The sequence below is a fragment of the Rhinolophus sinicus genome, linkage group LG16 (genome assembly GCF_036562045.2).
Source record: "Rhinolophus sinicus isolate RSC01 linkage group LG16, ASM3656204v1, whole genome shotgun sequence".
NCBI classification, from domain to species: Eukaryota; Metazoa; Chordata; class Mammalia; order Chiroptera; family Rhinolophidae; genus Rhinolophus; species Rhinolophus sinicus.
In genome coordinates, this window is record NC_133765.1 from 32,551,891 (window position 1) to 32,575,858 (window position 23,968).

General features: G+C 44.3%; 3 protein-coding genes across 14 annotated transcripts in view; 1 reads left to right on the plus strand and 2 right to left on the minus strand.

Annotated features, from left to right (window-relative positions):
- MAPKAPK5 (MAPK activated protein kinase 5) overlaps positions 1–6,107 on the minus strand; it is a 104,688-nt gene extending 98,581 nt beyond the window's left edge. For 2 of the 8 annotated variants that reach the window (XM_074321058.1, XM_019733881.2), the window contains exon 1: positions 5,437–6,005. In XM_074321058.1, coding sequence (XP_074177159.1) covers positions 5,437–5,472 — 36 coding nt within the window. In that variant the 5' untranslated portion in view covers positions 5,473–6,005. Of the gene's footprint in view, positions 1–5,436 lie in introns of all 8 variants that reach the window. The other 6 variants (XM_074321057.1, XM_074321055.1, XM_074321056.1 and 3 more) reach the window with 6 other exon arrangements.
- Positions 1–23,968, plus strand: part of TMEM116 (transmembrane protein 116) — a 197,491-nt gene that overhangs the window by 109,111 nt on the left and 64,412 nt on the right. Inside the window, exons 12-14 of one of the 3 annotated variants that reach the window (XR_012492553.1) lie at positions 4,834–5,233; positions 6,104–6,369; positions 17,632–17,725. Coding sequence is in view for 1 of the 3 variants with exons in the window: in XM_074321059.1 (XP_074177160.1) it covers positions 4,834–4,869 (36 nt within the window). In the remaining 2 variants the exon portion in view is untranslated. Of the gene's footprint in view, positions 1–4,833; positions 5,234–6,103; positions 6,370–17,631; positions 17,726–23,968 lie in introns of those variants that run through there. The other 2 variants (XR_012492554.1, XM_074321059.1) reach the window with 2 other exon arrangements.
- The window catches only part of ALDH2 (aldehyde dehydrogenase 2 family member), a 28,603-nt gene continuing 22,372 nt past the window's right edge, over positions 17,738–23,968 (minus strand). Inside the window, exons 11-14 of one of the 3 annotated variants that reach the window (XM_074321053.1) lie at positions 22,770–22,927; positions 21,264–21,378; positions 19,095–19,162; positions 17,738–18,079 (exon numbers count right to left, since the gene is read on the minus strand). In XM_074321053.1, coding sequence (XP_074177154.1) covers positions 19,130–19,162; positions 21,264–21,378; positions 22,770–22,927 — 306 coding nt within the window. In that variant the 3' untranslated portion in view covers positions 17,738–18,079; positions 19,095–19,129. Of the gene's footprint in view, positions 18,080–18,721; positions 19,163–21,263; positions 21,379–22,769; positions 22,928–23,968 lie in introns of those variants that run through there. The other 2 variants (XM_019733888.2, XM_019733887.2) reach the window with 2 other exon arrangements.

The following is a 23,968-nucleotide window of genomic DNA, read 5'->3' on the forward strand; positions in this document are numbered from 1 at the left end:
GTCAAAATCATACAGTACGTTACAGGCACTAACAAGGCTAGAATCTATGGCGTTGGCTTCTTCCCTAGCACCATTCCCGCTATCAAGGGTAACTGGTCCAGGCCTCGGCATGAACAGGGACAAATCTTGCCCAACGAAGGAGGGAAGTCCCAGGCACTGTCTCTACTAACCTCCTCCTAAACAGAATTCAAACCTATCCGTGTAATCTAGCTACCTCCTTCAGTTTCCATGCATGGCCTGCGGGTTTAGAAGATGGGGAATAATACACGACTGGGAAATGGAGTTGGAGCATACTCTAAGCTTCATGGTGGAGTAAAATCATTTGCCAAACCCCTCCTCTCCTCTACTCTAACGAAAACATACACTCCTCATAGGAGATTTGATGAAAAATAAAGATTTGTTCTACAGAATTGTTTGTTATGATCAGATCAAAGGACTGTTCATATGCCCAGTTCCAGAGATGTGAAAATAACATTAGACCAAATCCTTCACTGTACTATTGCTTATTAAGATGGCCCTCTACTTAATGGACAGCCAAGACAGTTCCAGGTGCAGAAGCTCTGACTGGAGGTTTGACACTTGGCTTTGCAGAAGGTAAGAGAAGCACTGCCAGGCCTCTGCGGTGCGCTGATTTCTGAACCCTGTTTTTCTTACACCTCTTGTCCTCTCCCAGATTTAATTCTGGCACATTTGTGGTTGGTGCCATAAATACTAATCAGTGCTGGGGCTTCACTAAGCTCAGATGGACAAAAGAAGGACCTGTCAACTCTTCAATGTGTCAATGGCATATTTTGTCACATATTTTAATGACAAAGGAGAAAGTAGGAAGACACAGGTCAATTAAAACACTTCTGTGCAGGAAATTAGGGAGTATTTCAAAGCTCCACAGCGACACAACACATTGTGACAAACACATTGACTGGTTCTGCTAAAGAAATACAAACATTACCTTAAATTAATAAGGATATAGACGCATGGAAAGAATTCTTGAGAATCCTTCTAGACCAAGGGTTAGCAAATTATAACCCACAGGCAAATCTATCCATTCCTTGTTTTTGTAAATAATAATATTTATAAAATAATAAATAAATAGATTTCTGTATAACAAACATCAAAATAAAACAATATAGTAAAAAATAATTTACTGGGTTAAAAGGAAAGATCCAACTATATGTGCTGCTATCTATGAGACATACTTTAGATTCAAAGATGTAAACAGGTTAAAATAAAAGGATTTCAACAAATGATCATGGGAAAACGATATCCACATGTAAAAGAAGGAAGTTGGACCATTAACACCATATACAAAAATTAATTCCAATGGATCAAACCTAAATGTAAGACCTAAAACAATAAAACTCTTAGAAGAAAACATAGGGCAAGAATTTCACAACATTGGATTTGGCAACAATGTCTTGGATAGGACACCACAGGAACAGGCAACAAAAGAAAAATAGACAAAATGGACCTCATGAAATTTAAAAATTTTGTGCATCAAAAAACACTATCAACAGAGTAAAAAAGACAATTCACAGAATGGTAGAAAATATTTGCAAATCATACACCTGATATGGGATTAATATCCAGAATAGAGAACTCCTAAAATGCAACAACCACCCCCCAAAAAAAAATCCCAATTCAAAAAATGGGCAAAGGAAAGAAAAAGTGGACAAAGGACTGGAATAGACATTTCTACAAATATACACAAATGGCCAATAGCACATGAAAAGATGCTCAGCATCACTAATCAAGAAGAAAATGCAAATCAAAACTATAACGAGATACCACCTCACACCATTAGGATGTGAACCACCAGAAAATAACAAGAGTTGGTGAGGATGTGGAGAAATTGGAACCTTTGTGCACTGTTGGTGGGAACATACAATGGTACAGCTGCTGTGGGATATAGTATGGCGGTTCCTCAAAAAAAATAAAAATAGAACTACCATATGATCCAGCAATTCCAAGTATATACCCAAAAGAAATGAAAGCAGGGTCTTGAAGAGATAGTTGTACTTCCATGTTCACAGTAGTAGTATTCACAACAGCTAAAACATGGAAGCAACCTAAGTGTACACTGACAGATGGATGGATAAGCAAAATGTGGTATATACACACAATGGAGTATTATTCGGCTTTAAAAAGGAAGTAAATTCTGTAGTATGCTACAACATGGATGAACCTTGAGAACATCATAATGTGAAGTGAAATAAGCCAGTCACAAAAAAGAAAACACTGTATGATTCCACTTATATGAGGTGCTAGGAGTCGTCAAAATCATAGAGACAGAAAGTAGAATGGTGGTTGCTAGGGGATGGGTGGAAGGAGGCAGTGGGGAGTTAGTGCTTAATGCGTATGGAACTTCAGTTTTATAAGATGAAGAGCTCTGGAGATGGATGGTGGTGATGGTCGCACAACATTATGAATGTATTTAATACCACTGAACTGTACACTTCAAACTGGTTAAGATGGTAAATTTTATGTTATGTGTATTTTACTATAATTAAAAAAAGAAAAAAAAGTAAAAGGATAGAAAAAGATACACCATGAGTAACCATAAGAGAGCTGGAGGAGCTAGCTATACTGACAACAGACAAAATAGACTTTAAAACAAAAGATGTTAACAGAGAAAGACAGGCACTTTTTATAATAACAAAAAGGTCAATTCACCAGGAAGCTATGACAGCTATAAACATATGTATGCATGTACCTAACAACAGAGTCCAAAAACACATGAAGCAAAATTTAAGGAGAAAAACAATTCAAAAATAACAGTTGGAGATTTCAATACCTCCACTCTCAATAATAAATAGAAAAACTAGACACAAAATCAGCAAGGACAGAGAAGACAACATTATTCACACCTTGACCTAACTGACATCTGGAGAGCACTCCATCAACAACAAGGGAATACAGGTTCTTCCCAAGTGCACATGGAATATTCTCTAGGATGAACCATAGGCTAGATCGGAAGTCTCAATACATTTTTAATCATGGTTAGAAGACAATGTTAAGACGACGGCTGTGCCCAAATTTACCAATAGATTCAATGGAATCCCTGTCAGAATCCCAATCAGCCTGCTGTCAGGTAGGCAGCAGAAGTTTTAAGTGCTATGGTTACAGCCCAGGAAACAGCTTTTCCAGCTGAACTCTAGAGGTCTCAGTTCTCACCATTTGAGGGACAGCCTCAAAAAATGCAAAACAATGAATAAAACATAATGCCACAGACCAAGTTTTATTTGATGTGATGCTGGCTTGCTTCCAAGGGAGTAATCCTAGTCAGTACTGGTTGTCAGTTCAGATATTTTCAATTCCACTCTATTGGCTGGGCATATCCAAATTGTAGGAAGATTTACCAATGACCTGTCAAGTATGCACAGAAAGGCTAAAAAGGCAGGAAAATTAGGTTGGGCAATAGTGACCACATGAAGAAAACGGTGACTCTTTCTGAACCACCGTTAAATTGCTATAAGCTAATACTTGTCAAATTTTACTAAATGTTAGCTATTGTTATAAGCACATTTAAATGTATTTGCTCATTAAATCCTCAAAGCAACTCTGAGCTGGGAGTGTTTTTATCCCCTTTATACGGATAAGGAAACTAAGGGACAGAGAAGTGAAGCTGACTTACTTAAGGATACAGTTAATGAATGACAAGGCTGCGATTTCAACCCATGAGTCTACCAGGAGAAACTGCTGGCTGCCTCCCTATTTATAAATTTGCCCACTAGTACAATGTCCGTCTTCGGCTCAGAACTCTTCCTGAGTTCCCCTGCTACTCAGGGTCAAAGCCAAAGTTCTTGCAATGGTCTATAAGGCCCTATGTGCTCTGGCTTCCCGTTGCTTCTCTATAACATAATCTACACAGACCCACTGCATCCCCACCACCTTGCTGCTCCTGGATCACACAAGACCTGCACCTACCTGGTGCCTTTGTACCTGCTGTTCCCATTGCCTGTAATATTAATCCCCCTAGACAGTGGAGGTTTGCTCCCTCATTCCCTCCAGAGCTCTATGAAAATGTCACCTCCTCAGAGAGGCCCTTCCTGACTACTCTTCCTAAAACAGTACTCCTCACCTTTTCCATACCTCTTCATTACAACCACTTGGCAATGTGTATTACCTAACTCCACCATCTAGAATGTCAGCTCCATGAGAGCAGGGACATCCAGGAGGCCGGCTTTGTACCAAGAGTGCCTAAGACAGCAGCTGCCACAAATGAGACAATACTTGAATTTAAAAGTCTGTCACAATGCTTTGATTCACAACCCAGTCATATAAGCTTAGGCAACGATTCTTGATCCTGTATTGATAAAATCCAAACCAAAAGAAAAAAATGGATATATCAAAGCAGTCTTTTAGAACCTTTATTTCTTTTATTTAAAATTTGATCTTCCTTAATCTGTACATTATATTTTGATGTCTTCTTTAAAAGGTGAAGTTTCTTTGGAATGATTGATGATTTCTATAAACTTTATCACCCCCAAAATTGTTAGAAGTGTAAGTACTTAGTGGTAATAGTGATTGTGTCTTGAAGGCAGAAATAACCCTAAGTTGCTAATGAATGCCTGTCCCTCTAGAGAAAATGAAGTTCTTAAATGCACTGAGTTGACTTAACACTAAAAACGTAAATAATGTCTATTAAACTTAAGCTTCATGTTCAGTTTACGTAAGACTCCAATTTCCTAGCTACAGCTACATGATAACTTTCTCTTTAATGCCTTAGTGCCTCAAAGTTTGCCTGTTTAAAAAAAAGGTAAAAATGAGGTTTTAGAAGACTTACTTTATTTGGGTCATTTTATAATACATATTTACTTTTCTTTCGGTTAACAGAGCAGTAAATTACAGGACACCGCTAGCTCTTCCTAAATAAACTCAATGCTCGCTAGGAGGAGAGAGGAGAGGAATGAAGAAAAGGGGAGAGGAACACACAGAAAGTGAGAACAATCTATTCGCCAAAGGACGGGTTTTGTAAGAAGGTGAGCCACCTCCTTCGGAAACTGCGAATTTCCAGGAGGCTGGTTTCAAACAAATCGGAGGGATGGGTAAAGTCCAGCTCTCCAAGTGCTGTTGCAGCAGATCATCCGGAAACATAAGCTGGCCGCCCTTTGGATCTCTTGGGGAGCGACCCAAAGAAGAGTAGTGGGGCCCCCTCCGCCCCACTCACATCAGTATCTCCACGCCACGCACCTTCCATTCTAGCTGAACATAAAGCACATCCCCGCTTCAGTCGGTTAGTTGGCGAAGTCGGACATCCCTCCCTACAACACAAATCCTTCGCCCAGGGCTGTAAAACGCAGTCCCCGGAATCCGGGGAGGACAAAACCCGGGAGTCCCTAGAATCTCTCACTCCCAGGTTCTCTCCGCTTTCTCGGTGGGAGCCGAGAGGAATGCCACAGGGACAAAGCGGGGAGGAAGGAGGCCTCTCCCTCTTACCTTGATGGCTTTCTCCATGTCGCTGTCCTCTGACATGCTCCGTGGGGCCCCTACGGCCCGGTGCGGCGGAGGCTGCGCAGCTGCCCGGTCCCACCGCAGCCGAGGGAGCAAGGGGCTTGGCGCTCCAGTCTCTGGGCCTCGGGGAGACAGGCAGCGGCCGCCCCCAGGGGCCCGCGGGGAGGAGGGCCCCGGCGCCGGCTCGGCTTCGGCGGGCGGCTCTAGGCCGGCGGCGGCGGCCCCTGAGGACAAGCCTTTGTGTTGGGCCCTGCGCGGCTGCCTCCCGGCCTCATCCCCAGCCGGGGAAGCAGGCTCCCGGGGCAGGGCTAGGCGGAAAGGGCCCCGGGCGCTGCGCAGGGGCCTCGCAGGGCCGCCGCTTAGGCCCGGGCTCGCCAGGTCCCGAGGAGCCTGCGCCTCCGCCTCCGCCGCCGGCACCGCCGCGAAGTCGAGGCCGAGCCCGCCGCCGCCGCTGCTGCTCCCGCTGCCGCTTCAGCGCCACACATCGCCGGGACACCCGCGCCGGGCAGCCCCGCCCGCCGGCGCTGTGCCCGCCTGAGCTCCGGGCAGCCCCGCCTGCCGCCCGACTCTGTGCCCCCACGGCCGCACACGCCCCTCGCTGCCCTCTGCTGGGGTTTCCGAGCCGCCCCCGAACCGCGTTGTTGGTTTGCAGGCGCCGGCCAGGGCCTCCCTGAGACACGCCATAGCCAAGGCAGGGCCCCGGGCCTTCCGCTGCGCTGGCGCCGCGCTGATGACTCAATGGTGGGGGGCCCGACGGGGCGGGGCCATTAAAGATGCCACCAGATTCGAAAGGTTGCCTGCGCGTCCGCACCTCGTCTTTTGTCCCCACGCCGCTACGATGCTAGAAACCCTGCGGAAAGGAGGCGGGGATGTCTACTCGTGCGAGAGAAAGGGAAACAGGCCCCGACGAGTCCTGCGGTAAGAACAGAATTGTGTATAATAATAGCTATAATAGTTCAACATACGGAGCGTAAATTTGACGTGAAGCTCTTTTCCTCCGTGCTTTTCTTCTTTACAAAGTAGGCATTTGGCGCTGTGAGGTAAGTATGTTATAGTCCCCGTTTACAGATTAAGTAACCGAGTTTCAGAGCCGAACTCACGCACAGCTGAGAAGTGGTCCAGGTTTGTGCTCCTCACTCTATGCCAGCAACCTATCCAAGGACCTTGCAGGAGCTTTTGGCTGATCACGTCTTCATGGTTCTTCATTCATTTACTTATTTACTGAGCACCCCTGTGTGAAGGCCTAGTCGACACTGGGGAAACTGTGGGAACGAGGCACAGTAGCTACTCACAGATCTTACTTTCTGGAAAGAGAAGCAGAAAATAAACAGGGATTGAAACCTTTGTAATTTTACTAACCATTGTCACCGCAATAAATTTTAATTTAAAAAAAAAAACCACAGGGAACAACACGGTTTGCAGATGCTAAGAAGAAAGTGAACCGGATGCTGAGGTAAGAGGGTAACTCAACATGGAGGTAACATTGAAGCTGAGACCTCTGAGCAATGAGAAGGAGCTGTCTATTGGAAATTGAAGGAGGAAACTTCTGAGCGGATGGAACAGCAAGTGCAGAATTCTCAAGGTGGAAATAGCCAAATGTGTTCAAGGAGCAGCAAGGTCATTGTAGCTAGAGCAGAGTAGGCGAGAGAGAGGATGAGGTTGGAGAGGTGAGCAGCATTTAGCGGTCATAGTGAGGGCTTTGGATTTTATTCTAAGCCATTGGAAGGTTTTAAAGTAAAGAGTAATATGATCATGTTTATGTTTTAAAAGGTCACTCTGCTCTAGAGAGAATGAGATATGAGCACGCAAGAATGGAGACAAGGGAAGCTAGTAAGAGGCTATCGGAATAATCCACATGAGAGATTATTATGATGCTTGAACTAAGGGAGTGGCAGTAAAGATAGAGTAGATGGATTTATGATATGTTTTAGTACAGTTGACAGCACTTCCCAAAGGATTTGATGTGGAAAGTGAGAATAAAAACTGAATCAAGAATACCTTCCAGGTGTCTGGCTTAAGCAACTGCATGGATGATGGTACCATTTGGTGAATGAAGGACTTGGTGCAGGTGAGGGTGGAGAATCCAGAGTTGTTTTCTGTCTAGGTTAATTTGAGGTTCTTGTGCAATATACCAGAGGATAAGTCAAGTGCGTAACTGGATATCGTGGTGCAGGTATAATTGTATTGTTTGTTGGCTATATGCCTATAGTATATTCCTCAGCACCCTTAAAGTAGGTGTGGCCATGTACCTATGCTCTCCCGGGTGGAAAGTGAGCAGAAGAGACGTGCAGTTTCCAGGCGTGGCCCAGACAATCCATCAGCAGGTGCTGCTCTGTGCTCTTACTTATTCTGCCAGCTGGAAGGTGGTAACCAGGTTCTGGAAAAGGCAAGGCTTCAAGATGGAAGATTCCTTGATTGAGAGGGAAACTCTGCTCCATCGACCTAAACATCCACTCAGGACTGTTGTATGAGAAGAAATAACAATAAACCTCTGTTGTGTTGAGCTTGTATGTATTTGAGTCTTCTTGTCATAGCAGCTTTGCCTGTGTTACCTAGTACCAAGAACAGTGATCCAGCAGTAAACTTTGGGAGAAATTTTCTAAATGACTTGAATTGACATTATCCATAACAGTTAGGAAATAGAAGGTGCCTTGGATTCATTCAGTCGTTCGTTCATTCATTGATTCAGTTCATTCATTGATTCAGTAAGAATTTATCAAGTGCTTCTCTGTGCCAGGCACTGTGCTACATAATAGAGATGCAAAGATGAAAAGAGACCAGGTCCCTGTCTTCAAACACTCTGAATCTGGCAGCTCAATTTATTGGCTGTTATCTGCACGTGCTTTCCCTCCCTCTACCTAGAAACTTACTCTCCCCTCCCAACATACATACACAGCCCTAATTTCTACTTCAACCACATTCTAAATACCATTTTATCAGAAAGATGATGCCTAACCCTCGTCCTCAATCTAAGTCAAATGTTCCCGTTATCTCATAACTTCTTTGTACTTACCACAATTTTTATTTCTATATTCATTTGTTTTTTATTCTTTACTGTCCTCTTCCCCACCAGACTGTAAATAATCTCAACAAGGAAAAGAATCTTATCTGTATGATTGGTCATATCCTCAACATTCAGCCCACTGCAGGTGCTTAATAAATATTTGTTGACAGAATCAATGAATGGAGAACGCAGAACCCTGAGGAAGAAGTTTCCTCCATTTTTTGCTAGGGAAGTGGCAGTGGTAGGCAGCCTCTAAGATGGCCTTCTGCGATGCCTGCCTTAGTGTTCATGACCTTGTGTAATCCCCTCACCCTGCTTGTGGGCTGATCTAGTGACTTGCTTCTAATGAAGGAGTGTCATGTCTAAGGTGAGGTTACAGAGGCTGTGCTTCCATCTTGGGCGCCCTCTCTTCCTCTTTTGCTCGTTTGCTCTGAGGGAAGCCAGCTCAAATGTGAGCTGATTGATTAATTTCCTGGGACTGCCATAACAAATTACCACAAACTGGGTGGTTTAAAACAATAGAAATTTATTCTCGCGCAGTTCTGGGTGTCGGCAGGGCTGTGCTCCCTCTGAAGGCTCCAGGGAAGCTTCCTTCCTTGCCTCTTCCAGCTTTGGGTGGCTCTTGGCAGCCCCTGGCATTCTTTAACTTATAGGTGCATTACTCCCGTCTCTGCCTCCATCTTCACATAGTCATCTTCTCTCTGCGTCTCTCTGTGTCCTTACCTTTTACTAGGACACCAGGCATTGGATTTAGGGCCCACCCTAATCCAGTATTAATTGCGTCTGCAAAGACCCTATTTCCAAATATCACATTCTGAGGTTTCATGTGGACATGAATTTGGGGGGGATACTCATCAGCACACTGCAGTTGCCTGATAGAGGGGCCCACATGACTCTCACCAACTGTCTTTCCAGTGGCCTTGGAAATAGAATGAAGTGATGGTTGCGTTTAGTGAATGCACTAAATGCCACTGAATTGTGCACTTTGAAATGGTTCATGGTCAATTTTACGTTATGTGAATTTTACCTTAATAAGAAAAAATACCCAATATGATGCTTGATTAACCTCATTACTCTCAAAAGATCTTTCCTTTTAAACTAAATCATTTAATAACACACTTAAAAGTCCGTTTAAAGTATTTACAGACCCAGGCTACCAGATGCATTCTCTAAGTGCTTAGAACAAGGGTGGTGAACTTCTGAGTCTTCCATGTTTCCCCGTCTGACTTACTGGGTAATCTGCTTGAGTAATTGCCGGGAAAGCCTGTCCGCTTCATTTTCCCCTGCTGATGGGATGGCTCTCATTCCTAGTGGAGCCTTTGAAGACTGGCAGTGAAAAAGCAGTTGTAAACCATACAGTCTTTCTCCCTCTCCCCTCCCCCATTTTCTTTTTCCCTCTAGTGGGTTTTCCTGTACAATTTCAGGAAGCATTGTATATGTCATTTTTAAGAAGTTGAACAATTGAGGAGTTAATGCAGAAAATGAAAGTCTCCTAGAAGCTCACCCCCAGAGGCAGGCTTTCTCCTACTGTTGTCTGAAACCAAGTTTGCATTTTCCTGTTGCTGCATAGCTCCCCATAACCGCAGCTGGCTTTGTGGGAGACACAGCATACCTCCTTTCCAAAATCTCCACAGAAACCCACTACAGCTTAGCCTCGCCTGCCTTAGACATGCACCGAACACTTACATTAGCTTACAGTTGGGCAAAATCATCTACCAAAAAGCCTATTTGATAATAATGTGTTGAATAGCTCATGTAATTTATTATGCGTATTGCTCTCCCACCATTATCAAGTCAAAAAATCATAAATCTGAACCATTGTATGTTGGGACCACCTGTATGTCATCTCAGGCCATTGGAACACACGTTCACTGAGCACTACTGTTGGGATACGGAGTTGGTCTCTACCTTCCAGGAGTTCACAGTCTAAGAAGGAAGCAGTTGGAGTACAGCATAACACAGGCAATATGTAGAAGTGTGTACCATGTACAGTAATTCAAAGGAGGAAGCGATGCAGTGGGGCTGGCGGGAGGAGACCCAGCTTCCCAAAGGAAACGAGCTCTTAGTGCCTTTCCAAAGGAGACGTGGGTTGGGACCAGCATTGATGCTATACAACGTTGTCATGACTAAACGGATCAACAACATGTTTGCTGGAACAAGCAGAATGAATGGAAAGCTCAGAGGCGTGTGGAGTTGTCAGACCTCCAGGAGAGCTGAGGCGCCATTGCAGTCAAGCTCAGCTCAGGCTTGGACAGGTCGTGGAATCCCTGTGGGCAGTTAGAGACTGGGGAGCAGCTCATCACCAGTCAGAACACGAGCACTTTGCTCCGTTGTGTGGAAATAACAGGCCCAGAAGCCCACTGATCCTCACACCCCTGAGGGACTCCTCCTCCAGGAACACGAAAGTTCCAGTAACAAACTGGAAACCAACATGAGAAACCCAGGGGCTTTCTGTTGTGGTAGTGATCTCTTCTTTTGAACTATGATTTTCAAAATGAACACCTCCCTATTGTGTTTGCTGCTTATAAAAATAATATTATATAACCTGGATATCTATTAATAGAGGGTTGGTCAATAGGTTGTGATATACAGTCATGCATTGCTTAACGACAAGAGGTATATTCTGAGAAATATGTCGTCAGGTGATTTTATCATGGTGCAAACATCACAGAGTGCGTTTACACACACCTAGGTGGTCTCGCCTACTGCTCCTGGGTAACAGGCCTGGACAGCATATTACTGCACAAAAAATGACATTAAATCAAGCACGAGAGCAAATGACGCAAATCAAGACACACAGTAACCTTGAGATGGGTGAGGCTGCTGCCAGCGAAACACAGCATACTGTTTTACAGCCAACTTGTTTATAAGTAGAAAGTACGCTCTAAAATAACGATAAAAAGTATAGTATAGTAAATACATAAACCAGTAGCAGTCGTTTATTACTACCAAGTATTATGGCCTGCACATAATCGCATGTGCTATGCATTTATACGACTGGCAGCGCAGTAAGTTTGTTTACACCAGCATCGGTACAAACACATGAGTAATGTGTTGTGCTACAATGGTGCAACGACGTCGCTAGCTGATAGGAATTTCTCAGCTCCATCATCATCTTGTGGGACCACCATTGCATACACGGCTATCATTGACCAAAGCATCACTATGCGGGGACTGTTTATACATGAAGTAACAGTGTAGCCATTGAAAGGAGGCCTGTTACATGCACTGAAATAAAAGACGCTCAATAGTAGAACAAGTGGGAAAAAGTAACTAGTCTGGATAAAGGCAATGCATCTTATTGTAAATAATGAAGGATTATATAAAAAAGAAAGTAAAGGTTTATTATGGACGCACAATTTACTGTTCTTCAGATGTCTTTATATGCACTTATAAATGTGTGTGTTTATTGTATGTGAGCTAATCAAGAATGTGCAGACTAATGGGAACTACAATTATTTGTGGCAGAAAAATGATTTATCATTTTCAACCATCACCATTCCCCAACAAGGGTCCTTGATTTGCTGACTAAGGTTGAGGGTGGGTGAGAGAGTGCGAATTATATATGACAGATGTGCTCTGCATTAGGAAAGGATGGAGCAGGGGATGCGGGCAGAGAGGAGGAGGAGGGGCTGTGTTGGGCGAACAACCAGGTAGAAGGAAACCCGGGGCTAGGGAAAGGGGAGGACACCCAGGAGAAGATGCGTCTCTGCGGATTGGGAAGGGCAGCAATGACAGGCTGAACCCCATGTGGTGTGTCACTCCCCTTTGACCCTCCCAAAATCTTCTGTAAGGATTCCTTTCAGGTGTGTGTTTACTTTGGAGAGGACCTGAAAAATTCTGAGTCCTGTTTTAAGGTCAGCACTGGGCATTATCCAAAGCCAGGGCCCAGTCACATCTGAGTTTCTGTCCTGTGAATTTTTTTTTCTTCTGAAAATGGAAGTCTAACCCAAGAGAAATGGAAACATCCACACAAAAACTTGTACACAAATGGTCTTAGCAGCATGATTCATAATAGCCAAAAACTGGAAACAACAGATGAATGGATACACAAAATGTGACATATCCATATAACGGAATAGTATTTGGCAGTAAAAAGGAATGAAGTACTGACATGCTACACTGTGCATGAGCCTTGAAAACATTTTGCTAAGTGAAAGAAGACAAACGTACACTGTATGACTCCACTTATAGGAAATGTCCAGAATACACAAATCCCTAGAAACAAAGTAGATTAGTGATTGCCAGGGACTGGGAGAGGGGGAGTAGGCGATGATAAGGGGCTGACAGCCAAGGAGTATGGGGTTTTTGTTGTTGTTTTTTAGGGCAATGAAAATGTTCTAAAATTGATTGTGGTGATAGATGCACAATTCTGTGAACATACAAAAAAAATTGAATTGGATACTTTACATGGGTGAATTGTATGGTATGTGAATTATATCAGTTAAGCTGTTTAGTAAGAAAAGCTAGGAGGGAAGAAAAGGAGGAAGGAAGGAAAGAAATGGGAGTCAACTGTCCCATCTTGCGCTAAACTAGTGTCCCACAAACTTGAATGCACGTACTAGCCCCTGAGGGTCTTGTTAAAATGTAGATTCTGATTCATCAGGTGTGATTGGAACCTGGGGTTCTGCGTTGCCGGGAAGCTGCCCAGTGGTGCACATGCTGCCTGTGGGTCCTGGACCACATTGATGGGGGAGTGGAGACACCTCCAGGGTGCCCATCACAGGACAGCCCTGCGCAGGGGTTGGGCCTAACTACAGGCGAGTGCCATGTGACCCCCACGGCCACAGCTGGCTGACTCAGGAGTGGCCATCTGACCCAAGCTGGCCCATCGGAGCCTCCTGGGAATTGAGACGGGAACATTAGGCCAGTTGTGGGTTGTGTTGTCCAGGCTGAGGCAGCCGTTATCTGCTTCATGAATATTAAAGTGGCGAAAGCCAGTCTGCAGAGAGAGGAGCCTGCTGTGGGAGAAGCAGAAAGGAGCAGTGTCCCTATCTCACTGCACTTCCTGTCCCATGTCCGCCCCCAAAACATCTTCCTTTTACTTGACACTTAGACTGATGTCTTGTCACTCTGAAGGCCACCAAGTGGTCACTGGTTTTTTTAATGGGCATTTAAGTTGTTGGAAGTTTTCTGCTATTACAAATAGTGCTTTTTCCTAATATGCTTTGCACACTTGTCCAGTTGTTTGTTTAGCAGAGGATTCCTACCAGAAAGGTCGTACCAAGTTATATTCTCCTCTAGTGTAAAAGCACACACAAGTGTTTCACCTGAATTTCAGAGTAAAATTTGACAGTCAGTGAGTGGAAAATTCTAGCATTTGCTGAACTTGACTCCGCTCAAATCCTTCCGCCTCTCAGAGTTGGAAGGGACTTGCAGTGTCCCGCGGGGCAGCTCTCCATTTGCTCCGCATCCTTGCCGGGCTCCTGAGGCGCGGCTGGAACACTGCCCCTGACCTGGCCTGAACCATCCCACACATGGCCTTTTCTGTCCGTTGCCAGACAACTCCACTCTGCTTCCCTCACTGTTCCCTGATGCTCACTAGGGCCTCTCCTTTCGGAGCCACAGAAACATCATTCCTCTCCTGGGACAGCTTCTCAGATGTCTCACTTGGTGGCCTTTTTGAAAAATTAGTTTCTTATTGTGTATAACATAAAATTTACCATCTTAACCATTTCTAAGTGTACAGTTCAGTAGTGCTAAGTATAATTCACGTTATTGTACAACCTATCTCCAGAACTTTCTAATCTTGCAAAACTCAAACCCTGAATCCATTAAACAACAACTTCATTTGGTAGCCCTTCTGAAGCCCAAGAACAAAGTGAGATTCTGAAGTCAAAATTCCCAAAGAATTATTATATCTCATTTGAGAACTGATTCCTACTTTCCATCTGAGGATCAAGAAACAAGATTACCTGAAATGTACAGGTACATGACATTTTCATATAGCTTTAAAAATAAACCATTAAATGCTCAGCTGCTGCTGCTGCTGCTGCTGATGGTGATTATTTACCAACACAACTGCTATCGTTCCCATCCCTGGCAATGGCATTGAAGAGAGGAGGTAGGAGTCAGAAATGAGTGAAAGTCACATGCTTCCTTTGTCTGTTGGGGCAGCTGTAACTAAATGCCATAGGTTGAGTGGCCCATAAACAGCAGAAATGTATTTCTCACAGTTCTGGAGGCTGCAAGTCTGAGATCAGAGTGCCAGCACGGGTGAGTGGGAGACCTCTTCCTGGTTCATAGCTAGGGTACAAGCGTCCCCAAGGAGGCAGAGTAGGACCAGGAAATGTCATCTGCTTCCCTGAGGATAATCCTGTCCCTCAGATATGTCCAGTGTTGTCAGAAGCTCCCACAAGGATCAAATTAAATTGCCAAATTTAGTAACTGAACTGTGCTTATGTAAGAGAATATCCAAGGTAAAAATTCCAACACAATCAAGTATTGAGGTAAACAGGCATGATGCCTGCAACCTACTCAAAGATGGTCCAGAAAAACAAGAAAATATCTATAGGAGGTGAGAAGGAGGGAAGGTAATAGAGCAAATGGGCAAAAATGCTAAAAATGGATGCATCTGGAGGAGTATATGAGAGATTGTTGTACTGTTCTTAAAACTTCTGTACGTTTGAAATAATTCCAAAATAGAAAGTAAAGAGCAAACAAACACAAACCTTTCTGAAGGACATCTTGATCCTTCATATTAAGGAGATGACGGTTTCTATGTGGAAGGATCAGAGAATGTGGTTCTTTCCCTGGGCTAGTGGTTCTCAGAGAATGGCCTCCAGACAGGCAGCGTCAGCATCTCTGGGCACCCGTAGGTACACAATAAATGTTTCTTCTTGGGGCCACGAGATTAGGAGCCGGATTTATATTTCACTGAATTGTTTTTTTACCATGTGTATTTATTTCATTTTCAGAAAAGGTTAGTAGGTAAATATCAGTTCCCTTTTCTCCTTCACAAAATAGCTGAATGAGGGCTGGGAGTGATGAGAGGGTTTGTAAGGAAATGGAGGCCCAGAGGTTATACAGCTTGTCCAAGTTACCCCAAACCGCTCTGTAGTCCTGGCTGCTTTATTTATTATTTTAGTTGAGGTGAAATTCACGTAACATGCAATCAACCATTTTCAAGTGAACAATTCGGTGGCACTTAGTATATTTTCACCATGTCGTGGAAACATCATCTCTGTCTAGTTCCAAAACATTTTCATCACCCCAAAAAGAAACCCAGTATCCATTAAGTAATCACTGTCCTTTTCCCAGCCCCTGGCAACCACCGATCTTTCTGTCTCTGTGAATTTACCCATTCTGGACGTTTCATACACATGGAATCATATAATATGTGGCCTTTGGTGTCTGGCTTCTTTCACTTAGCATGTTTTTTTTTTGAGGTTCATCTATGGTGTAGCGTGTGTGCGTGCTTCATTCCTTTTTATGGCTGAATAGTATTGCATTACGAGGATAGACCACGTTTTGTGTATCCACCGGTTGATGGACACTCGGGTTATCTCCATCTTTTGGCTATTGTGAATAGTACTGCTGTGAACATTCGTGTACAGGTTTTTGTTGTAGTCCTGTTTTTAAGTTATTTGGAGTACATGACCCTGGCCCCTTTATTCCCTCATTGCATTGCCTGCCAAACGTTGCCGATGTTGTGTGTAACACTGTCTTTGAAAGACACCGGCAGGGAGGTGTATCCTATCAGCTCTCTGAGAGGATAAGCGGTGTAGTTGTATGTATTGCCCACGAGGTGGCGCCTATACTTAGAAAACGCCCCGTCAGCCAGCTTCTCCAGGCTGCACGAAAAGCTCCTGTGTCCTTTATTCAGCCGGAAGTGGAAGCATTTCCTCTTGGGCACTCAGCAAGCCTCAGGGCAGACAGCAGCTTTACACCCAATACTCCTGTGACTGACCCACATCCAAATACCCAAAGAGATTAGGTTCATAACCTGAGAGCTTTGTTTTTGCTTCAGACAGCTTCTTAAGGTTCTAATTGGTTCCTGTCACTGAAAGTACAGGTTAATAAGCGTGTAGGATGTCAAATCAACATTATAGACATTTCTTCATAGCTGGCATTTCCTTTGTGGTCATCAGTTTAAAGAATGGATTCTCTTAAAATTGTAGTGAGTCTGATTCACAGAGATCAAGTGCAAGAAACATTACATTTCTGTTTTTTCCCAATTCACTCCTAAAGGGGTTCTTGGCAACGTAGTTTGGAGTACTGAATGGTTGGGAATAACTCAGTAGGGGACTTTCCAGTCTCCGTGTCCCCTCCTCAGGCAAGAACCTCAATTTTCTTTTGGGGATCCATCCCTCCCTCGATCTCAGCCCAGATATTATTGCTGGTTACCATAGAAGCACCTCCAGGCTACAGGGGTGGACGGTTAGGAGTCAGGTCTAAGTGAGTCACCACGTCTCATTCCTCTGACCACAGCGATTGGTCAGGGTAGGAGTGGGATGTCACATCAACTGGAACAATCAGCATGAACCACAAGGTCTTTGCCTGAGCTAGCAAAAATGGGTTTTTATTCCTAGCCAGTGGACTTGAGCCTGGCAGGGTATGAGCGCAGTTGGCTCACCTAAGGATCCACACCCACCAGAACCAAAACGGATGGGTATGGCCTGAAAACAAAGCCCATGTGGCAGAGGTGGAACCAACAGATGGAAACTTTCTGAACTTCTGAACCAAGCCATGGCCAAAGCCAAGATCCCAAGATTTTAAAATATGGGGGCCATTTTTTTCACACTGGTTTGAATTTGGTTTTCTGATACTTCCAACTAAAATATCCTTAAACGATACACTGTATTTTTTTTTAATTTCCCAGAAGTAATTTCACGTTATGAGAGTTTAGATTAATTCGGTGGTAAAGTTAGGCATAGGGAGGGCACCACCCTAAATTTCGAGTGAAGAGGAAATTTCTTTAGCTTAGAGAATATATTGAAATATAGATTTCAAGTGCCATGAGGGTCGGGACAGCCATTTCAGCTGACCAGTCTATCCCTGCAGCTGCCACATACCCCAGCTTGCAACGTGCCGTCCTAAACCTGGGAGGAGGCCGCAGAACAGGGCGGGAGAACGAGGGTGGGTTCAGAGCTCTGCACTTTGCCTCTAGATTTATGCATCATGGCATTGTTGCTGGTTACCATTGAAGCTAAAATTCCTTTTCATTTTATTGGCAGTGAATCCCATTTTATCTTGAAGCAACATGAACTAGAATATCCTGTTGCTGCCAACCAGTCCAGAAATTCCTAGTCTGCTGAGACACATTTCAGGTAGGAACCATGGTAGAATGATTATATTTATTTGTATTTCATTAGTTTACATTTAGCAACGTCGTTTCACTTTTATCTTTTATATAATGCCTTCTATTTATAGCAGTTAAATATTATTTTTTTATGTATGGCAATCAGGTGTGTTTTTTTTTAATTTTTATCTGAATACAAGAGTTGATTTAAAGAAAAAAGTAAGTAACAGTACAGTATATGCATGTATGACATAGTGTGTGAAGTGCTATTCAAAGAAGTCAAATTCGTCTTCGGTAGAATAGGGACGGTTTATCCAGATGTGGCTTCGCCTGAGTGAAATAAGGCGTGGGGCCAGCCAGAGAGCTACATCACTCCCGACACTCTGCAGAAATTATTACAGAAGGTGTATTTTTCATAAGAGAGGATCAAACTTCTCCTCAAATTCTTAAAGGAATCTGTGACTCAAACTACATCACTAACTTCACAAACTACTACTGTGATTCATCTCTTTTTGCTGATTCCATTGCTCACCAAGGAATTTTCTGATTCCTAATTTACTGATAATACAAATTACTTAACTAATTTGCCAGTCCCCTGACTAAAGGAAGACAGTGTTCTGGACAGGAGATTCAATAGGTCTGGTTACTGAAAATGTAGACCTCACTTAAAATGAGAAAACTGACATCTCGTTTCCAAATCAATCTGATAAACTTGGTCCAGCATGACTCTGTCTCATTTGGTTTAATCACATTTTTGAACTTAAAAAGACGGAGAGCCAACCTTGGATGTCAAGTGTCTCTTTCCTGGTTTACCTCCCCCTCTCTGAGGGCAGGGGCTGGAAATTTTGTGTAGGTGTCACCCTCAGTGCCCAGCCCAGGGCTGCCGCAGGTGGACAAGCCACAGGTATGTGTCAATTAAACACACGAAACAAAAGCTGTTTACCCACAGTAGGTGAGCGGTGGAGTTGACTTCTGAACACAGAGGACAACCTTCCTATTGAGATAAAAAAGAACTACCCAAAAAGTGAAGAACAGCACTGTTTTTTAATGAGTTTTAGTCCAGAATACAAAGCAAGGTGCTAGCTATGGCCTCCAAGTGAATACAATAGGAAACAATGGCTTTTTCTTCTCCTATGAGGGCGAGTTACAAAAGTGTATCAGATGTACGCGATGAGACATTTGAGTCTGTTTTTGAAAAATCACAAGAATACGCTGGTATTATTGCAGTTTCAAATGCTTCCCATATTCCCTTTACCCCACCCCCACCCAACAGGAAGTCAAATTCTGGGACCTTCTTGAACCAAGAGATTTTGTGGGAGAATTTCTCTTTTCAGACTTTTAGAGTGCAAGGGTCATTTTTCTTGATACTGTTGCTAATGTCACTGAGCTTTGTCTCACCGGGTAAGTCAGGAAGCCGGCGTGGTCGTGGTTCTTTACGAGTTCTTCTGAGGAACTTTCACTGTGACCTGGAAGAGGGGTGCAGAGAAGCTGGTGAATCTTCATGCTGCTGTGAGCTCGCTGTGGGCAGCACCTCCAGCTGGGTGCTGCCCCAGAATGAGAACGAGCAGAGGGCTTTCCTTCCCTCCAGCACCTTGATGGCCACGCGGCCAATCCCAGCAGCCACTAGGGCATCACACTCTGCCTCCCTTAACCCGTTTTTGAATGTCAAGGGATATTTGGGGGGAGGGAGGGTTCTTACTGGCATCCAGTGGGGAGACGTCAGGGCTGCTGCTCAACAATCCTACACTGCACAGCACAGCCCCCCACAACAAAGAATTACCCCACCCCAAATGTCAATATGCCAAGGTTGGGAGACCCTGACCTAGATCCATGTTTTCCTCCAAAACAATCAAAGCAAGGGACAAAATAATGTGCTGAAGCTCATAGGTGTCTCAGTGTGTTAAGTGGGAGAGAGTCCAGATTCAGAAGGATTTAGGCTTGAATCCCAGCTTTCCCCACTACTGGGTAAATATTTCCCTCTATGTGCCTCATCCGTAAAATGGGATAACAACAATATCTCCTTTGTGGGGTTGCTGTGAGCATTAAATGAGGTCACATACATAAGAGACTCTAGCACAGACTGACACAAAGTAAGCCCGCAGTAAAAATGAGTTTAAAAGAAGAAATGTTCTCATCAGTCCCCCTTGCAAACCTGACTGCTCTTCTGAAAAATCCCTCTTTTTGCTAGTGTCGTCGCTTGAGTTCCAAAGCTCACATTACAGGAATCTTTATCACAAGCACGAAGCAGTGCTTGGCACAGTGCAGGGGCCGGGCTGACGAATCAGGTCCTGCCACGTCTGTCCTCAAAAGCTTTCTACAGTTCTCCCAGCGTCTCAGCTCCCAGGGCCTCCCGTGTGCGCAGCGTGGTCCACTTGGCTTCCCTCACGAATCACCTCAACTCAGGCCTCCTCTTTACAGGCTCTCCCACCCCCCCTCCGCCCCCAGTCCGTCCTTAGATACTGCGATTCTCAGGCTCAGTCCTAGCCCTCCCTGTCCCCTCCCTCCACACCCAATAACGTCCATAACCATCATTTTGATGAAGTTACAGGCCAATGAAATCTCAATGTGAACTTCAAGTCTGGGTCTCACCTCGTGTATAGATGGGGAAATTGTCCCCAAACAAGCAATTATGTGTATTTTATTCCAGTGAGTCCCTAAGGACAGGTGTGTCTTAGTCATTTATTCTCGGCCTCAGCCCTGTTGTGCTGCACAAAGAGCACTGTTTGCCTTCGCTCCCCTGCTCCCCGCCCTCTGCTGGTCTGCTTGCCCTGGGCCTTTTCCATTCCTGGGAAGGCCCAGCTAGCCAATCTTTCTTTTCTTTGAATATCACTTGTGGGTATGTTTCCCAGTTAAACTGTAATTAGTGTTCATTGTAGCGAGAAAATCATTTGCACTTTAGTGTTTATCTTTCCTGTCTTCTTGATGTTTGTAAATAAAGATATCTAAGTTGCTACATATGGGCATAAATAGTTTTTAAATTGGCTTTATGATGCATATATTACTTTGCTACTTTTTCACTTTAAAGGATGAGCATTTTCCATATCAAATAGTCTACAAAAATATTTTAATGGCTATTAGTACTCTATGATTTAGGTGTTCCACAATTTACTGAACATTTAGGTTACATCTGATTTGTCCCTCTTAGAGAATCCTGTGATGACATTTATGGAAATAAGGCTTGCTTTGTATTTCTGATTAGTTCTTCCAGCTATATTCCTGTCACTGAAATCGCAAAATCAATGAGCATGGATTTGGGTTTATTTATGGCCTTGATCATCCACTGACTCATAACTTGATTTTATTAGAAGCTTTTTCTCGCTGCTTCAACCTACAGGGATCTTTACTTCGTCTCAGGTTTTATAGAACTTGGCGTCTAACCAAGCCCAGCAGCAAAAGACTATGTGGGCAGAGTGACGGCCAAGTAAGTCTCCAGTTATCTGTCAGAAGACAGAGCACAGACTGGGTCTCTACCCTCTTCTGCAGCTTCTCTGGCTTATAGTAAGAAACTAGTAATAAATACTGATGGACTCTCGCGGCGCGGAAGGCTGAGGAAGTGCCCAGACTCACGGTTTTCACTTCAGTGTACGCCTGCAGACCATACTCGCCCAGCTCCCGGCCATTCCCAGAAAACTTGTAGCCACCAAATGGCGATTGGGCCCCAAACACGTTATAGCAGTTGACCCTATAATTTGAAACAAGATTTCAGAAGTAACTGTTGGGGGTTATGTATCATTCATACCCCTTAGACCTCTCATATTACTCTCAAGTCTTATTGACAAAAAATGGATGGGAAGAAGCATAGTAATCAGCAGCCCCTTAGGAGTCGACAGCAAGCCACCTTCGTCCTTCATGATGTGGTCACAGAGGGAGATCAGTACCAGGGTGCGCCATGTCCTAGAGCCCTTTTAATGAATTGTTTTTGCTAATTAGGTGCCAGGCTTTTTTTTGCAATTTGTAAAAACTATTAAATTTCAATTGAATTTAAAACTCACCATTTTAAGGTGTATAATTCAGTATTTTATAGCATATTTACAATGTTGTCCAAACCATTGATTAATTCCAGAATATTTCTGGAATTATCAATCACAGAAATATTAATTCCAGAATATCAATTAATATTTCTAGGCACACTAATTAATATTTCTATTAATAATTAATAAAGTAATAGATATTTGATAAACATTAAATATTAATTAATATTTCTAGAAATGTTAATTCCAGAATATTTCTAACACCCGAAAAGAAACCCTGTACCCAATAAGCAGTCACTCCCCGTTCCTCCTCACCCAGCCCCTGGCGACCACTAACCTACCTTCTGTTCTGACTCTATGGATTCGCCTGTTCTGTACGTTTCCTATACATGGACTCACACAACATGTGGCCTGTTGTGTCTGCCTTCTTTCACTTAGTGTCACATCTTCAAGTGACATGTATGTATGCTGTAGCGTGTGTCAGTACTTCATTGCTGCTTAGGGTCGAATAACAGTTCATTGCATGGACAGACCCCATTAGGTTTATCTGTTCATCTGTTGATGGACATTTAGGCTGTTGCCGCCTTTGGCTGCTGTAACCTGCTGTGAACATGGAGGCGCACTGTTCTGTGAGGGCGTATGCCTAGGTATGTACCTAGGAGTGGCATTGTGGGTCCCATGGTAACTCCGTGTTTAACTGACTGAGGAGCTACCAGACTGTGTTCCACAGTGGCTGCACCATTTTACATTCCCACCAGCAACATGCGAGCGTTCCAATTTCTCCACATGCTCATGAACACTTGATGTTTTCCGTATTTTAAAATTACAGCCACCCTAATGGGTGTGAAGTAGGTGCTAAGCTTTGAAGACCAGGTCCACCTGCTTGCCCAAGAACAGCTGCACGGGCATACGCACTGGAGAGAAATTGAATCTCCTGGAGGAGAGGGGGCAGGAAAGCTCTCATCTGTCTGCTGCACCACACCCTGTGCCCGGAGGAACTGAGCCCAGTACTCCAAACTCTGGGACGTGAGCACTGGATCGCCACAGACCATGGCTCTGGGGATCCCTGCCTGGGCGTGAGGGGCTGCTCGGAGGCTCTTACCACACAGTACCAGCCTGCAGCGCTTGGGACAGATAATTCGCTTTGTCCAAGTCCTTTGTGAAGACAGCCGCGGCCAGCCCGTACTTGGAATTGTTGGCTCTCCCAACGACTTCCTCGATGGTCTTGAACTTCAGGATCTGCATCACTGGCCCAAAGATCTGGGGTGAGAGAGCAGAGTGGGAGGGCAAGGCAGACACGGAACCACCTGCTCTCCAGCTTTCACAGTGCTGAGCAGACGACTCCAGAGGTGGTAACGAGCCCTAGACATGCCCTAACGTTTCCAGAGGAGACGGCAGCTCCCAAGCTCACTGAAACACAAAGGGAAGGAAGCTGAGGGGATTGGTGACGTTCTATGTGCTTTATATACCATATCTTCTCTTCTAAACAATCCTGCAATGTAGGCGTTGCTGGCATGTTACACGTAGATTTAGTATCAAAACATTTAAGTCAGTCACTCAGCAAGGCACACACTAGATGCTGAAGAAACAACTATAACACAATACAGTCTCTGCTCTCAAGACATTGCAGTTTACCTTGTAGTTTCCCTGCCCTATTCTTGGAATGAGCCATTTTTTCAAGGAATCCTGGTTCCTTTCAGTGAAGAATGGGATTTAGAAACCAAGATGTGGGGGCTAAGTATACTTATTGCTGTTGGGGTCTGGCAGTTCTCAGCCCTCTCGGGGGACAGACTGTAAGCAATCATAATGTACTTATCATGTAATTAGAATGTGACCATTAGAAGCAGTGTAATGAGTAGTGGGAGCCCAAGGAGCCACCTGCCTGCCTGAGCGGTGGGTGTCTGGGAAGTCCTCACAGAAGTGACAGTCGCGCTGTGACATAGGAGCAGAAACTGGCCAAACCAGAGTAGGGATGAGGAGCAGGGACGGGGAAACAGTTCCAGGCAGAAGCATGCCCGGTGCCCATTCTCATGAAATCCTGAAGGAAACGAGGACTTCTTAAAGAAATGGCTGATGCCAGGGCTGGGAAGTGTCAAGACGGAGGTAGGAGCGACGTGCCAGGAGCTGAGCATGGTGGCAGCGAGGGCCGTGAGACAGGGCCTCGTGCACTCTGGGCACTAGCAGAGCAGTGACACCTCCCCCAACCCGTCCAGAAAATTCATATTTGTAATTTCCAAAAAAAAAAGCATCAAAGTATTCATGATGGGGAAAGACGCAGAACTCTGTTGGACTTTCTTACCC